This window comes from Lutzomyia longipalpis, chromosome 2, assembly GCF_024334085.1.
Source record: "Lutzomyia longipalpis isolate SR_M1_2022 chromosome 2, ASM2433408v1".
In the NCBI taxonomy this organism is placed as follows: Eukaryota; Metazoa; Arthropoda; class Insecta; order Diptera; family Psychodidae; genus Lutzomyia; species Lutzomyia longipalpis.
The window spans coordinates 23,362,457-23,379,052 of NC_074708.1; the positions used below are offsets into that span (position 1 = coordinate 23,362,457).

Here is a 16,596-nt window from a genome sequence, read left to right on the forward strand (position 1 = left end):
ATATACATAAATGTATATACCTATGTACATACATATATAAGTGTACTACCTATAAATATGTCTAATGTAAGAAAATTCTAAAGAACTTTTATCATTACTTTTGTGATGTTTAGTACATAAACTCTCTTTTTTACATACCTTACACCTTACCTAAGTACGCATTATAAAGTTATTTAATGTGTTTTAATTAGTTTTCAAACTCTGTGAAAATATATTTCAATATGTATGGCACCTTAAAAGATATAAAAGTTGAGATAATTTATGATGAAAAGGACATTTATGATTTTCATACATTAGAGGATTTTTTGTCGTCTTTTCCTTTTTATTAATATTACATTTTCTTATTTTTTGCCAGTCGTCCTGATGCTTCGTTTATGTGGTTCCTCAATCCAATTAAATCAATCCGCTACATAGTTTGGCACAATTATAAGTGGACAATCATCAAGGGACTCATCATCATTGCAATAGCTGTTATGCTACTTTTATTCTTCTACTCAGTCCCTGGATATACAGTAAAACGGTTACTTGGCGCTTAAGACCATATTTGCAATATCTGTACATCTTATCAAAGATTGAAATATTTGCCAATATTTGAGCCAGAATTATGTATGTTGAATAATTAAAAGAATAAAAGATTTTTTTTTATTATGTCCAGTCCATGTCTTGTATATAGAGAAAGGATTAAATGTAATTTTGAATAAATAATAAATTTAAATATATATTTTAGACTATTTGCTAGCAAAGAAAATATTTTAGAGATAAAACTATTTTCCTTAAAAACTTATATCAATTTTAGAAAATTATACTAACTAATATCATAACTAAGAAATATTTTTCAAAATTAGAATTTTAAATACATATTTGAGAATTAAAAAAGAAACGATTAAGGTTCTCAACCAAAGTAAAGTATTTGTGCAAAAGCAACATAAAATGTTGAAAAAGAACAATTGAAATGTATGACAAAGCTTTTGATGAACATGAGATAATTCTACAACATGAATATCAGGTTGATTTGAAATTCGCAGAATGAAAAGTCAAGAGATGTCAAAAGGTTACATGAAACGTGCATATATCATACAGAAAAAAAATGGAAAATAGGCTTTTGAAGAATTTAAAGAATTTAACAAAATTATTGTAATAAAATAATTTCAAAGTTATTAAATGTTTCAAATAATTCAGAGAATTTATTAGACTAGTTAAATTCAATAAATATCACTAAACCTAAAATGGGGAACAAGGTATCCCCTGGGGGGTTAAAAAAGTATGATTTATATCAAAAGATAAGTTGGTTAAAATTTATTTAAACAATTTTTGTCATAAGAATTTATCCCACCTCGTAGAGTTCCAAAATAAATTTTGAGAATAAATAAATGCGGGAGTACAAGAATTTTCTTGAAGATATTTGATCTACAAGATATTTAAATTTTCTCTGCTATTAAATTACATCGGTTAAAGGTGAAAGCTTCGTACACCAGGGGTACCCCAAAGTAGTTTAGTTTCACATTAGAAATTTTTTTGTTTATTCTCAAATGTGACAAAATTTTCCATTTTCAAATCGAAATAAATAAAATAGGAATAAAATTTTTTTAACTCAACTTACAATTTCTAAAGAAAAGAAATATAAAACAAAATTAATTTAAAATGAATTTTCTCAGACCATTAATTATCTCTGAAACTTGGGAACTAACATAATTAACAAAAATCAACAACAACTCTCTGACCAAACTTAAATCTTTTTAATCCATTTAATATTGCAATCTTTGTAAAAGGCGACGAAGGCAATTACGTTTTCTTGTATATTCTGAGTGAATATTAAGAACATAAGAAGTAATGGGAGTAGAAGCTATTGTTGAGAGAAGAAAAGTACAATTTATGATGAATTTGCCGCCTCCGTTTTGCCTTAAAAAGACTTAAGTAGAGACTTTATTGAAACTACTAACAATCAGTGTGAATTTAAATAAATATTTTAAATCAGAGATATAAAATAAAGGATAATATATACTTTATTTACAGATTTAATTTTTGATGAAAAATACCTTTTCTAACGTCATTTCTATTGTCACGCTTCCTATCATAAATGTTATCAATGAATAAAATAACAATTTTTTGATTTATTTGTACCATTTGTACGCCTTCAATGAGTTTTTCACGCAAAACTGAACCTAAAAAAAATTATCAAAAAATTATTGAAAGATTTTAGTATTTTACAAAACACTAAAAATTTGGAAATTTTGAAATTCTTATCAGTACGTGGTAATTTTATCTCAAAAGCTGATATATGTAGATAATATGAACTTTGCATTTAAAAATGTAAAAAAATATATATTTCTCTATAATTCAATCATTATATGCACAAGATGATGCAAAATAAAAGAGCCAGACAAATAAATAAACATATTAATTGAACTTATATTTGTTTACGAATTTTCACCTACAGTGCATTTTAGGATACGCACCTCGAAAAATATAGCATCGTTTTTCACATAATGGCATGTCGTGAGCATTTTGTGGGGTATATGAATATATTGGTTGGTCTCATACTTATCGTTCTTTCGCTTTGCCACGAGAACCTTTGTGATGTTTTTCACATCGGCTGGATTTTCCGGCTGATCACGCAATGTAATTTCTGCTTCAATTCGTACTGGCCACGGTAGAAGCGTATCATATTCACCGGGCACAATACTTAGGCACGCGATTATATTACGACCCTTCCACGTTCCAATTCCATTGAGAAACACGTCCAGCTGTAAAAGGTAGAAAATTAATTTAAATTAAATTTTTTTATTAAACTTTCTCTTGACTCCTAAAGACTTTTTATCTGATTGAAATGAAACTTTCTGGAATGATAGTTCTTGATAAAAAATTTTTGTATTTGAATAGCCAAACAGATTCAGCAAAAATAAAAGATAAATGCCCTAAAACACTCACTCAATAAATTTGCCAAAGGTCAGAAATGGGTTAAAGGCGTTGAAGGGGTAAAAGGATTTCAATATTGTACCTATATTTTTTTTTTGAGGACAATTTGTTTTTAAAACAAAAAATAATAAATTCTAATCAATATTTGGTCACTTTACTAGAATGCAAGCAAATTTATAGTATTTTGCTTCCAAATTGTCTAAGAAAATTGCTCTTAAAATCCCTAGAGTTTCCAAAATTATTTAACCTTTGACCATCCCTTATTTCTAGTTACCTTAATATGTTAAATCTCTTGGAAAACTCACCCTCAGTGTGTATCCATATTGTTTATTGGAGAAGATAGGGCTTCGTATTGGAACTGATTGTGTCTCTTTGGCTTGAGTAAGTTTAGCTGCGTAGTCATTAATTTTCCAAATAAGATGCCCTCGGGTATTGTGAATGGCGAAGAGTTTCTTCTGATACGTAAGATGAACTTCTAAGTCATTCATCTCTTGACGCGTCTGATTTGAAACGGCTTTCGTTTCTGCTGAAACTTTGTCGAATTTGTCACATTTATCCTCCGTTTCGTGAACAATATGCTTCATATTCTTGAGTTCGAAGTCTAGATTGGCTTGTTTGGCTGTTAATGCCGCCATTGTGGCCTCTTTGGAAGCTGCATCCGTTTTTAGTGAACTCAACGATTTGTTCATCTCATCTTGTGCTTTAGCCAATGTCTTGTGCTGATCATCGAGGATTAAATCAATTGCTCCGAATTTTTCATTAGTCATAAAATTCTCCTGCTGAACCTCCATTTGATTATCCTTCACCTCAAGTCTGAGAGCTTCAATCTCATCCTCCAAAAGGGCAATTTTCCGCGATTGTTCCGCATTATGTGCCTCCAAAAGCTCCAAATGACCACGCCAGTTGTCATCCTGTATCTCATCACTTTTAACACGATCCAAATGAATACCCATCTCCATTCGCCACTCATCCATATCTTGGTACTGATACATTAATCGACTAATGTCCTCCCTGCACTTTTCCACATCAATGCATCGACTTTGAGTCTCTTCATTCATGCACTTTTTCAGCGCAGACAGGATGTCACTAACTTTAGCCACCCACTCATCAGTTACTTCATTTCTGCGCTTTAAAGCACCAATATCGGTGATTAAGTGAAGACGCTGCCTAATCTCCTCATTGAGGGCTGAACGGAAAGTTTGAATGTCCTGCTCCAGTACCATCATGCGATTTTCAACGTCATTTAACGTCTGATTTGCAACATAATTTGTAGCTCCATTATCCATTCTTCGTGTACCCCCTTTTGGGCATTCTTTTAAGTGGGCTTCAAGGTGCTTACGCTGAACATAACCGAGGCAATTGTTTGGACATTTTTCCAGTACTTGACCGCATGATTTTACATGATCCTGGAAAAATAAAGAAAAAACGGCTTAAATATAATTTTCTCATAATAAAAAATATCTTTAAAGAGTTTTTCTAACACGTTTTTCATTGAAATTCATTAACAAATAAACGTTCCAGAGCTTTCAATACATATAAAGCATATTGTCTCTATCAGTGATTCTTGCGCAAAATACACCGTCACGTCGATAAATTCATAATCACCAGAAAGTTATACGACGATGGGCCTTTTAGGACAGAAAAACGTGAAACTTTGCAGGAGAGATAACTTATTAATCGTGGTATATAATGTACAGAAAACTCGTTAAAAATAAATTTTAAAAATCAATTAATAGGGAGCGGTGATAAAAATATTGCTATCGCTCCTCATTAAAGTGTTTGTATAAGGCATATTTTTTCGGATCGTGAGGAATTTATCAAGAGAACAAAAATCATGATATCGAGAAGTGTGTACTGCATGATTGGGACTAAAGGAAATAAAATGTGGAAAACTCACCTTGAAACTCCCATTTTCGAGCCATTCACTACAGAAGTAGCAGGAGGTCTTCTTGTATTCCATTACAGTTGGTTGTTCCATTCTATTCTGTTCTAATAGGAAAAGATCCTACTTTTCTGTATGAAAAAAAAACTCCACTGATACACGCAGTTGCTCAAATCATCGCAGAAATTCCAACTGATTCACATTTCAGCACCTATCTGTACTGAAACCTATGATTGGAACACCTTACTTTCTTATCAGAAATAAAACACACACTTTGCCGAAAGATAAGTATAATGGAAACTCTGTGTACACACGCACTAATCACACATTTACCACATTTTCAATCACACTCCTACACTTCCTTTCCACACCGCAATTCTGGGGGCTTTTTCACCACGTTCTACTACATACATATGTGTGCGATACGTTGTTTCTTGAGGTAAGAAAATACAACGATTTTTTCTTTTATCACAAAACCAACGAAATTTAATACAGAAATAATTGTCACCAGACTAAGTGACGTGGTATTCGAAATAATTAGAGTAACGTGTGTTAATTTAATCAAAAAATTTATGTAAAAGCTTTGAAAGCTTTTAAATTCCTATGTACGTTTTGCTTTGAATTGCTTTGTGTAATTTTATTTAAGGGTTTTAAAAACCAGGAATTAAAGAAATTAAAAATAATTCCAAGAAAACTTTATTTCATCAATAATTTATATTTTACATTCATAACTATTTTGCTTTTATGAATACTATCGGTAAAATGCAACACACAAGGGGATGCCCAACCCCGAGAAATCAGTACTTTTAGTGAGGCAGCAGGTTCTTCCGATCAAAATATGCGATCAATTTGCACAATTCCACTTGCAATCGAAAGTACATTTAATTAGCTCTCGGTTGATCCCTTCTCATCATCGAAATAACATTATTAATATAAAAAAAGTTAAAGTGTTTCTCGGGAATCGGTCGAGATTGGGCGAGATTCGAGAATTCCTCATACATTTTGTTCAACAAAAAGTGACTTTTCTTCACTGAAAATGAGGTTAAACCATCCCCTTGGCAACACATGAATTAATTAACGAGTCTTATGTTTAACAAGAACAAGTCTTAGTATCTTGCGCACTAATTGTCTGAATGTTATGACCATTGCCATCTTCAAAGCGTCTGGGTCTTCCGCGTCTTCCGGGCAGTGTAGTCAAGTCCATGGCAGTCTCCATGCGAGACATTACCCTCTCCACGAGCATTTCCACGGCCTTTTCCACATTCTGCCCAGTGCTGGCGCTCGTCTCAAGATACGACAAACCGTGTCGTTCTGCAAATTGTCTTGCGCGTGACTCACTCACCACCCGCATATGATCCAAGTCACATTTGTTGCCACAGAGCACAATATCTGGAGTTTCACAGTAAGCATGAAACTGCAAGAATGCGTGGAATTTATAAAATATTTATCAAATTAATATAATATCGTATACCTTACCCTTAATTGCTCAATCCAATTCTGAACTTCAAGAAAAGAACGCTCATTGGTGAGATCAAATATCAAAAGGAATCCCATTGCATCGCGGTAGAAGGCAGTAGTCAAACTTCGAAATCGCTCCTGACCAGCTGTATCCCAGAGTTGGAGGAATAGTCTATGTGTGCGGGCTCCTGATGTGTACAGCTGCGATAAAAATAAATGATTTGATCATGATGCGTTCAATTTAGTTTATGATTAGTTTATGCGTTGTAATTAGTTGGTGTTCCTTTATTTTATGAGCCATATTAGAAGACGTAAAATTGAGTTTTTTTTTTTATGAAATTCAATAAAATTATGAATAAAAATGGATATATCTCAGGTTCTGCAGGACCTACAGAAATTTCTGACTGTTTTCGAAAGACCCTTATTTTATATTACCTACAATTTCATAATTTTGAAGATCATTTCTAGAAAAAATTCTGATGTTCTAAAAAGTTGTAGAGCTTTGCAAAACTTCTAAATAGGGTCTAATTTAATCAAAACTAGTCAATTGGAATAGGAGATATGGATCATAGAAGTTTGGAAATACAAGAATTTTTTCAAATAGTTATTTTCTTAGCCGTTCTAAATGACGACATAGAAAATTCCTGATTTCGGATATTTAGAATTTTGAATATGTAAAAAATACTTCAAAGCAGCAATTTCTAACTTTTACTGTTGGTGTTTAAAAAGAGCTTACACCAAGTTTGAGCCGGATCTGAGGTTGTCGGATTTTCCAAAAATAACAATAGTTGGCAATACAATATACAATACATCTTAATTCTAGAATTCTGCATAGTTTTTTTTTCTTTATATTTTTCAATTAATAAAAAATTGTTTTAAAAAGAAAAAAAATCAAAGGCGGAAGGGTTAAATGCTAAATATAATAATTAAATTAATTAGGCTTTTTTTGCAATTCATTTATGTGATATCCAACGCTTTCCACTACAAAATGCACAAAATGTAATAAAAGAAAATTAGAGAAAAATAATTTCTATAATAAAGAAAGGTCTCTCTATAATTTCGTTCCTGTTCAGCTATGCATTTCTACACCGTTGGTCCGATCGTGATGAAATTTGGTACAGAGACTCCTGATACCAGGCGGTTTTTACCAACGACATTCATTTTCCCCCCAGAGCCCCCCTTCGTAGCGCCCCCATATAAAATTCATGCTTTTTTGACTACTTTTTGAAATTGGCGCCATTTTCGGTACTATTTCCTCAAGAGAAAATGAGACGGATGCATTTCACAGCTATCCGTCTCCCTCACACTTTCAGTCTTTTACAGTTTTCTCGCGTTTTCCGCCGATTTTTCCGGCCGGAAGTAAGTTTTTGCAATCAGGAAGCGACGCCGCGTCGAATGGCATCATTGGTTTGAAAAGTTCGCGAAAATGCATTTCCAGAAAAAAAAGTGCGTGTAAAATCCCCAACCGTCAAAATTTTCAAATTTGTAACCCAACCGTCAAAATTTCCGCGGGCCCCAAATTCCGCACGGAGGAGCTCCCCGAGGCTCCCGGAGCACCCGTAAGTGCCCCAGGAGCCCAAAAAATGCGTTCTATGCCCACAAATTTAGGAAAAAACACGGAAATCACGAATTTTGTCGAAATGCAGAAAAAAAGTTCGTTTAGTTCAAATTTTATTATTTTGTGCCCTCTCGTTTTTAATGATTACTTACAATTCGCTTTTCCCGGAAATCAATTCCCACCGTTGAAATGAACCGTGCTGATTGGTGAAAAACGCCATCTGTGTACTGGTAGAGGAGGCATGTTTTACCAACAGCCGAGTCCCCAATGAGAAGGAACTTGAGCAAATAGTCATAGTCCGTTGAGCTACTCATTTTTATTGCTTGACAAACTTTCTACCCCAGTTACATATAATGTGGAGGAGGGGTCATTTCATGATGAAAGAGCCAATTTGCGAATTCCCACAATTACTCCCAACTCGCGAATTAATTTTCACGTGAATATTTTATATACAATTTGAAAAAAAAAAAGAATTTTTTTTGCCTCCAATGGTGTGAGTTGGAATATCGATTACATGCCAACCCTCTGTGAGCTCCGGGATAATGCTGTATTTTATGTTTCACAGCACACACTTCCTTTCCCTTACTTGTCCCAGTGCAATTCACATTGGAATTCAATTTCCTTCGGGACTCCCGGTGTCTCTATACACCCTCGAATTTCTCTTCACAAAAGCATACAGCATCACCCCCGCATGAACACCCCTCTTCCGTGTTGTGACGACACACAAAACTACAATTCACACACAGAAATCACCAGAATAGAGTTAATTGATTTCTAGTGTAATAACCACCGAGGCACACATTTTGCCAAGTGGCCTCCCACTGTGAGTTGTTGAAAATATTAATGGTAGGAAAGGTACTTAAATTAATTAATGAAAAATGCCATTAAATATCTCCGTTAATATTAGAAGCTTCTTTCACTTAATTTGCCAGAGTTAATTTTCCTTTCCTCACTGAACGACACAGCATATAATATGTAATAAAAAAATTACACCACTTTGATGAACATGAGGGGGGGGGGATGGAGAGGGATGATGATGTGTATATCATCACACAAATTTTCATGGGACCATACCGAACATAATTAGTCTTCTTTGCATCATTTCACCTTTTCGCTTGACACACATCACCACACCAAGATGAGAACAAATTTGTATCCAGCAGGGATTAAAACACTGCTATTCTATACAGAACAGCACCCACAAGAGAGTGGCAACTTTAAAAATAGACGCCCCTCTCAAATTGAAAGCTTCCCAAGATGCGTTCAGTTCTAGGAATTATTTCTATATCCTTGTTATTTAATAAATTAGGAATTTGCAATGTCCTTCTTAGCACAACGAATTTCGTGGAAATAATCACATTAGATGACCAAATAATAAATTTTATTCAAATTCCCAAAAAGAAAAAAAAATGATAAAACACTCTCAGCTCAGTCAGCTTTATGCTGCGGATACCTAATCTCACGAAATGTGACCAGAGGGAGAGTCAACTGGAAGGTGCACGACCTTGGCCACAGAATTATATATATACAAAACTGGGGAGATTTTCTCAGTCAACCTGTTGCTTCGGTAGCCGAGGAGTGACTGAAGCATCAGGTCTATGAGCTGCTGGGTTGAAATCGTTGAAATATGTATGTACATGCTGCTTTCCTCCGAAGTGGAATATGTACAATTTTCACACAGTAGCTAGCACTGGAATACGAACATGTGTACTAATTGTTTTCTGTTATCAAACAAGTATTTCATTTTTAAGGGAAAAAAAGGCTAAAAAAGCTTTTAAAGTTCCATGGAGTTACCTACTTTTTAAGTTGGATTATTGCAGCGCTAAATTTTTAGATGTAAATATTAAGCTTTTGTTTAATATCTATCTTTACATAATGTATGTCTCATGTAAGAGTATCGATGTAAAGCGTAAAAAGAAAATTGCAAACCTAAAAACTATTTGTAACATAGGAAAACGGACCCAATTTGGACACTTCTAAATCAGAACGTCTTTGGCCACATTTAGCTCCACATTCAACACGTTTTTTTAACTTAAAAAAAAAAATAAATTTTATAAAAATTTGGGAAAATAAAATGTTTCAATTTTTTTGTTTATGTAGGACCCAAAGAATGAGAAAGGGTTAATCCACTTTTAGTTATAAACCCGATAAGACTTTTTAAACGTAGAAGTTATAGAAATTTTTTAGACATTAAATCCATTTTACAAAAAGTTTGAATTTAACTAAAAGGTAACTTTGCTTACATTAACTTTGCTAAATTTAATTCTTAATTCTTAAAAAGATTTAAAAGGTATAAAAAGTCTTTATTTTCACAAACGATGAATAGGTGCGGTTAAAAGAAGAGTTTAACAACGTCTAATGCGAAATTTCTGAATTATTACTTGAATATTGATATTTTAGACCATTTTTGCAATCGTTGTTTAATAAAAATTTCAATATATTTCTGGAAATATTTTGGTTAATAATTGTGATTTTTGGAGCTTCGAATTGAGCCGTTCTCATCTCTTAGACCATTCTCCACTGTACCTAAAGTAAAATCCGAGCCATTCAACGTTTAATGAAAAAAAAAATGTTAAAATAGTTTTTTGAGCTCAATACTAAACTGGGGTAATTTACAAAATTCAGAAGGAATGATAAGTATGTAAATTTAAAAAAATATATATTTTTTAAATATAAATTGTCGTCTGCCGTCGTGCTACCTTGAGCTAATTGAATATAGTAGGTACACCAAAACGGTTGGTGGTGACTCAATAAATAGTAAAGCAATTCATGTTATCGGTAGCTCTATGCATATAACCCAGTACTGTATGTACATAACATATAATATTTTGTGTTCATGAAATGATAAATAGAAATTTAATTTCCCCCATAAAACTTTGGTTTTGAATAACATTGTGATATTAATAACAGAGATGGTTTAGTTAGTAGTAATTTAATTATATGAAACTATTTAAAGAAGTTTTGTTGATATGGCACGGAAATGTAATGGAAATTTTTTTTTTAATTATCTTTCTAATGCAATTTCATTCTTCAATTTAGTGATAAATGTGGTTCAGTTGAAGCATTTACTGTAAATTGAAGCAGTTGTAGACAACAAGAAGAAATTTTATTCAAATTGAATAGCATTGAGGTTGGAAGCTGGTGATGACATTTCCGTACATTTTAAATGGATTTCCGAGACGTAAAATCTGATTTCCTTTCACTGTAACTTCTGCGACTAAAAATTTCCATTGAGATTGATGAGAAGAAGCAAATAAGTTCTAACTAACTGTATCAGACAGTTTTAGAACCAGAATTCAAAAATTTTACGAAATCTCATTTCAAATTTATCTAGAAAATTCAATTAACAACCAAAAGTTTTGAAAATTCATGTAAAAAGTCTTAAAACTATTTAAAACTTTTTATTCTATTTTTTTTTGTAAATTAATTCAAATCACTTATTTGTTAAAATCCATTAATCAATAAGCATATTTATACGTAGAAGAGAAGTTAGTAAAGATTATGAATTCGATATCAAGTCAACCACAAATCCATATTGAATTTATAATGGATGAGAAGTTCAATCAATTTCCATCGATTAATCGATTGTGAATAAGATAGTTCATAGTGATATATCCACGTCCAAATTCATGCTTCGATAGAACTATTTGATGTTGCAGATAAAGAAAAGAAAATTCCTTTTCATATTCTTTATTTTATCAATAATATTCATATCAATAGTTTTTCTTAGCATGCAATTACATCAAAATCTTACAACTCTAAAGCAATTTTTCATCCATTTTTTATTATTACATAGATATATTTTTGTATTTTTTTCTTTATTTTTATTTCTTGAAAATTCACTGCAATATATCTCGCCCGATTACTTGAATAACATTTTTATTATTTTATAATTTTTTTCTCATGTAACAGCAAGTGGGATTTTTTTTTAATTACTCTTTTTTGTTTTACTTATGCAAACCTTTTGCCCATGTTGTGATAGAAAAAAAATAATAATATAAAATCACATTAGTAAATGATAGAGAAGAAGAAGCAGATTCTTAATGATTCTCTAATTTATTTATTTTTTTTTGAATTGGAATTCTTTAAAAGATATTTTCAATTTTATTCGATATGAAAATTATAATATGTAATTATAAAGGGGAAAAAATATTGGATAAAATACCTACATACATACGTTCTTTTAATTTTTTTTCTTTTGCAATTATATTTTGTTCTTTCTTTTATAGCATTTTTTTGTGATATTACTATGTGATTTGCGCTGCTAAATCGTATGCTAATATGCTCACAGTGTATACGTATTGTTTTAAAATTAATCATATGGATAAGTTCTCTATAGGGTTGTTGCTTTTTCCATCACACAAAATGTGTTAAGAGCTGTTTTTTTTTTTTTTCAGTTTAAAAACATTTCGATGTAAACTGGTGAAAGATTGCGCACATATGAATGACTGTTTTAGCAAAAAAATTTCGTCTTTTTTTATATAAATTTTTATTCTCGAATTCTTCTAAATACCATTAACTGTCATTCTTTCAGAGAAAGAAGGCACAGCTACTGTTTAATTTTTCTTTAAATTTTATGTTTTCTAAAAATTTTTCAAAATGTGTGCAGTTATGATTTTATCATGTTTTGTTTGTTTATTTTTTCATTAATTAGCGATTTTTCTTTCATTATGTTTTCTTCATTCTAATGCATTTTAAATGTATTTTTTTTCATTTAGGGAATATAAAAAAAAGAAAATAAACATCGTATATAAGTTTAATTTTTTTTCCTTCCTCTAACACTGTTCTAGCAGCGAGCGGAGACGGGGCAGCACTTTACTGCTCCTCATCTCCCAATTCGTGTTTAATTTTTGAGAAATCAAATTCCTCACCTGTACCACGCTTAAAGATGTCCAAAACATCTAAGCAAGTGGTCTCAAAGTGAGTTGTCGCATCATATGACTCTGATATGAAAATTTGGGACTCGAGACCTTTGTCCGTTGCCACCAAGTAGTCGGAAATTGACACAAATTTCTGCGTTATGGGACCAAGGAGATCTAAGCCCGGCTTAATTTCAGCTTCGGGATTATCAGTCTCCACCGTAGTGGATACCATTACAATAAACCAACCCTTTGCAGCAACTTGGTGCGTGTAACTAATAAGTGACACGTAAATGTCAGAATTGCGCCCCACCTGCTTCTGTGGAATGATTATTTGGGTCGAAAGGGCGTCCTTCGTATTTGCAATTGGATGATCCAGCAGACAAATGCAACGAATAACTTGGCCTTTCTTGTGAGTCTAAAAACACAAAGGGACGAAAAGAGATGTAACTATATGTGTCCTATACATTGGTTTCTATTTTCTTTGTAGCAGAAAAAACATTTAAAATTGAATTTTTAGCTTCAAATGTGTAAAAGAAAATTATTTAAGAATTTTCAAAAAAAATCAGTAAAGATTCAATGATTAAAAATTGTTTTACGTCATTTATTGTTTTATTTGTTAACCGATGCAGTTCAGTAATGCAATTTTTTGTTGTTAAGAAATTCTTTAGTAATTACTAGGCAGTTTGACCGATTTATCACATTGTTTTCTGCCTAATTTTAATATATTTTTAAAACAATCTATGGGACAAAAAACATCCCATAGGTCCTAAAACCGATAAACACTGAAAAAACAGTTTGTGCTTCGACTGTCGGTTTTACTACTTTTCTAAGTACCAATTAAGTTGAAAAAGCACCACTTTATTTCTCAAATATCTATAGAGGCGCTGCTGGTTATATTTTCACACAATATCGCTTTTTTTTCAAAAACCGATTATTCAACTGAAACTTCTTCTTCTTTTTTTTCTTAGCTTTAGGTTATATTTGTTAAACAATAATACAAAATGTGTGGTGTTTTCCTGAAATTCGGCTCTTCCTGGGGATTAGGAACTTCATTTTTTGCTTCTTCAGGGGTTGAGATGATTTTCCTCAATTTTCATGAGAAAAGAAAAAAAGAAGAAGATTCTATATCGATATTGAATATCGATATCGATAATATCTTAAAAATCAAAAAAAGGAAGAAGAAGAATTTTGGTGCTTATCCATGTACAAAATAAGTAGTAAAATGTCGAATTTGGTACTTGAAAAGTTAAAATTCTTTCAGTGAACGTAAAAAAATATTATGATTATTCAGGTACTTACCTTCTGTGGAAAGTAGCTAGGATCACAATAAACCTGTTTGCAGCGGGCCACTTCGCTGCCAGAGCGCACCCCAACAACTTTTCCACCCTCATCGAGTACAATCTCGTCAATGGGCTTATCCAACATGTATGTACCGCCGTAGATGGCAGACAATCTCGCAAATCCCTGTGGGAGTTCACCGAGCCCATACATTGGATACAAATACGGCGATTTGCCATAACGTGCCAATGAATCCGAATAGAGCTTGATACGTCGAATAGTATTGAGCGCTGGTTCTCCGAGGTAATTATCATCCCTATACAGCGCTAATGCATGCCCAGTAAAGTCCTGAGTATTTTTGTCCAAGCCAAATTTCTCATAAAGCACCTGTGCTGACATTGTATTGGGATCAATATCCTTCCATGTTTTTGGATCATCCTCTCGGAAGTCCTGAATGTAAACCAGGAAATTACGGAATCGTCTTTTCTCGAACATTCCTAAAGACAGAAAGATTTTTTTTTAATTCTCCATTTCAGTATCTCTGTGTACGAATTCTACGCAGAAAAATCGCCGTTTTATGTGCACTCATTCAGAACACTTTGCTTTCTTCATCACGTTCCATCTTTTATGATTCTTTGTGGCTATAAGTTAAAAACGTAACGGAAGCTGATGACGTTAACGATTTTCTTAGTACTTGTTATAAATGAAAAAAAAGGAAAGACGTCCTATTCTCAAAACATTTTTGTAGATCATTGTAATCAAATGCTGATAACCTAATTTTGTCACCTGATTATTTCAATTTATAAACAAAGACAGTATTGGATTTAAATCTAATCTTGTTTTTAATGTAAAGTTGTCTTATCAAAGTCAGACGACTTTTCAGACATTTTCTTTATATTATGAAGTTAGATTTAAAAATCTGAAATCAGAATCTGAATTTTCAAGACTATTGTTAAAGAATTAAAAAATGATAAAAGCCTTAGAAAAATTTTCAAGCTCTTTTAGCATAGGTAATAAAAAGAAAATCAAAAGATCTTTAATTTGTTTTTTGATTTAGAATAAACAAAAGAAAAAAGTAATATAAATATGTACCGAACCTAATTAAAACGTTTACCTACCGTACATAATATAATGGAAACTGAATATTATTTGTCAATTCTGAAATATTTCAATCCCAACATTTTCTTTCTCAACCTTGGAAAGTCCAGAAGAATCATTGACCGTCATATCGTTATTTCGTTTTTGTTACTATGTAGGTAGTGCGCGTGAAAAAAAAAGTGCCACGAATTTAGCTTTTTTCACAGCTTTTACGCATAAAAAAAGTCTTATCACAGGTGCTTTCTCCCTGTATCCAGTAGGAACCCCATCAACCATTTAATCTCAACTCCCTCACTTTTGCTGACTCATCCAAATTAATTTTCAATAATAGACAATTCTAATAAGAATTTTTTTCCGGAACTTTGTCTCACCCATGAGATCCGATGCGAGGGCCTCCTTCTGATCCACGGGCACTTTGCTGATCTTTCCTCCCTTGTACACGTAGCTGCCCTCTACGGACTTGAATTCCAAGTAACGGGTAACGCCCGTGTGGATTAGGAGTTTCACGAGCAATCCATTGGCCATAAGGAACTTAGGGATGAGGTCCACATTCCAATCGCGCCCGCGACCATACTTATCGCCAGGGGCGTCAACATTGAAACGCTGGAAAAGCTCCTCCAGCGGCGTAATGGAGGCACTTTCGCCTTAGGGTGAAAATTACGTGAAATTTCAAATTAGTGGAAATATTGAAGATGTAAAATAAGAAAATCAAATTGCTCAATTATGTTCAAATCAATAACTCAATAGCTCAATTACAGACTAAGCATAAAGCATTAAAACTTCTTTATTCAAAAAAATTAAAAGAATTTAAAAATCAACAGTAAAACTTAATTTTTCTATAATTTAGGACACTAGAAAAATTATAATTTTCAAACTTTTCTTGTAAAAATTCAAGTAAATTTGCAAACATACTCACCACCATAGTATTTATTTCTGTCAATGTGGAGGACTTTTTTCCCGGACACAGAAAGCATTCCACTGAGGATGCATTCCTTCAGCCCCGTTCCTAGAACAATTGCGTCGTATTCCTCATCCATTTTAACTCCTTAAACTGCTTCTAAATGCACAATTTTCTTTTCTTCACACAAAACCTTGTGCCACCAGGTTAAGCCCAATAAACGAATTTTTCCAACTAGAAGAAATAATGTACATGGAGATTTTCCTTGGATAAAATGTGATAAAGTTGATAGAGGAGAAACTCCCATTCGCATTTTAGATTTGATGCTTTTGCAACAATTCCGTTTTTATACCTTATTTTTATTTATCTGATACCTAATATTTTATATTGAAAATGGTTTTATGTAGAATAGATACTGAATTCTCATGGAATATATTTGGAGAGTATTAAATAATTTTAAGAAGCTCATCAGATTAAGACGATTAAGATTATAAGACTAGATTCTTAAGATTATATTAAGAATAATCTTCAGAAGATCAAGAAATGAACAGCCAACAGCCAGGACTTTACGTATTGTACAAGATTTAATGAAACTGCCGTAAATCTGAAAGCCTAATGATGGTTTTAAATAAACCGAAACGTCGCT

The 16,596-nt window shown here is 32.6% G+C and overlaps 4 protein-coding genes across 4 annotated transcripts in view; 1 reads left to right on the top strand and 3 right to left on the bottom strand.

Moving 5' to 3' along the window:
- LOC129789556 (otoferlin) overlaps nucleotides 1-2,406 on the top strand; it is a 25,881-nt gene extending 23,475 nt beyond the window's left edge. The window contains exon 21 of the mRNA XM_055826416.1: nucleotides 356-2,406. Within this exon, the coding sequence (XP_055682391.1) occupies nucleotides 356-536 (181 nt within the window). The 3' untranslated portion in view covers nucleotides 537-2,406. The remainder of the gene's footprint in view (nucleotides 1-355) is intronic.
- Nucleotides 2,386-5,015, bottom strand: LOC129789661 (TNF receptor-associated factor 3). Its single transcript, XM_055826653.1, has 3 exons — nucleotides 4,814-5,015; nucleotides 3,222-4,322; nucleotides 2,386-2,744 (listed from the first exon to the last, which is right to left on the bottom strand). Exons 1-3 carry the CDS (start codon nucleotides 4,892-4,894, stop codon nucleotides 2,418-2,420), a joined length of 1,509 nt encoding a protein of 502 aa, XP_055682628.1. The 5' UTR covers nucleotides 4,895-5,015; the 3' UTR covers nucleotides 2,386-2,417.
- A 536-nt stretch (nucleotides 5,016-5,551) lies between these two features.
- On the bottom strand, nucleotides 5,552-9,931 carry LOC129789760 (ras-related protein Rab-27A). The gene is made up of 3 exons (XM_055826805.1): nucleotides 7,967-9,931; nucleotides 6,275-6,457; nucleotides 5,552-6,212 (listed from the first exon to the last, which is right to left on the bottom strand). The coding sequence occupies exons 1-3, from the start codon at nucleotides 8,126-8,128 to the stop codon at nucleotides 5,889-5,891; spliced, it is 669 nt and encodes a 222-aa protein (XP_055682780.1). The 5' UTR covers nucleotides 8,129-9,931; the 3' UTR covers nucleotides 5,552-5,888.
- Nucleotides 9,932-11,488: 1,557 nt separating this feature from the next.
- LOC129789677 (rab GDP dissociation inhibitor alpha) overlaps nucleotides 11,489-16,596 on the bottom strand; it is a 38,836-nt gene continuing 33,728 nt past the window's right edge. The window contains exons 2-5 of the mRNA XM_055826679.1: nucleotides 15,969-16,184; nucleotides 15,424-15,696; nucleotides 13,976-14,451; nucleotides 11,489-13,091 (exon numbers count right to left, since the gene is read on the bottom strand). Coding sequence (XP_055682654.1) covers nucleotides 12,630-13,091; nucleotides 13,976-14,451; nucleotides 15,424-15,696; nucleotides 15,969-16,089 — 1,332 coding nt within the window. The 5' untranslated portion in view covers nucleotides 16,090-16,184 and the 3' untranslated portion in view covers nucleotides 11,489-12,629. The remainder of the gene's footprint in view (nucleotides 13,092-13,975; nucleotides 14,452-15,423; nucleotides 15,697-15,968; nucleotides 16,185-16,596) is intronic.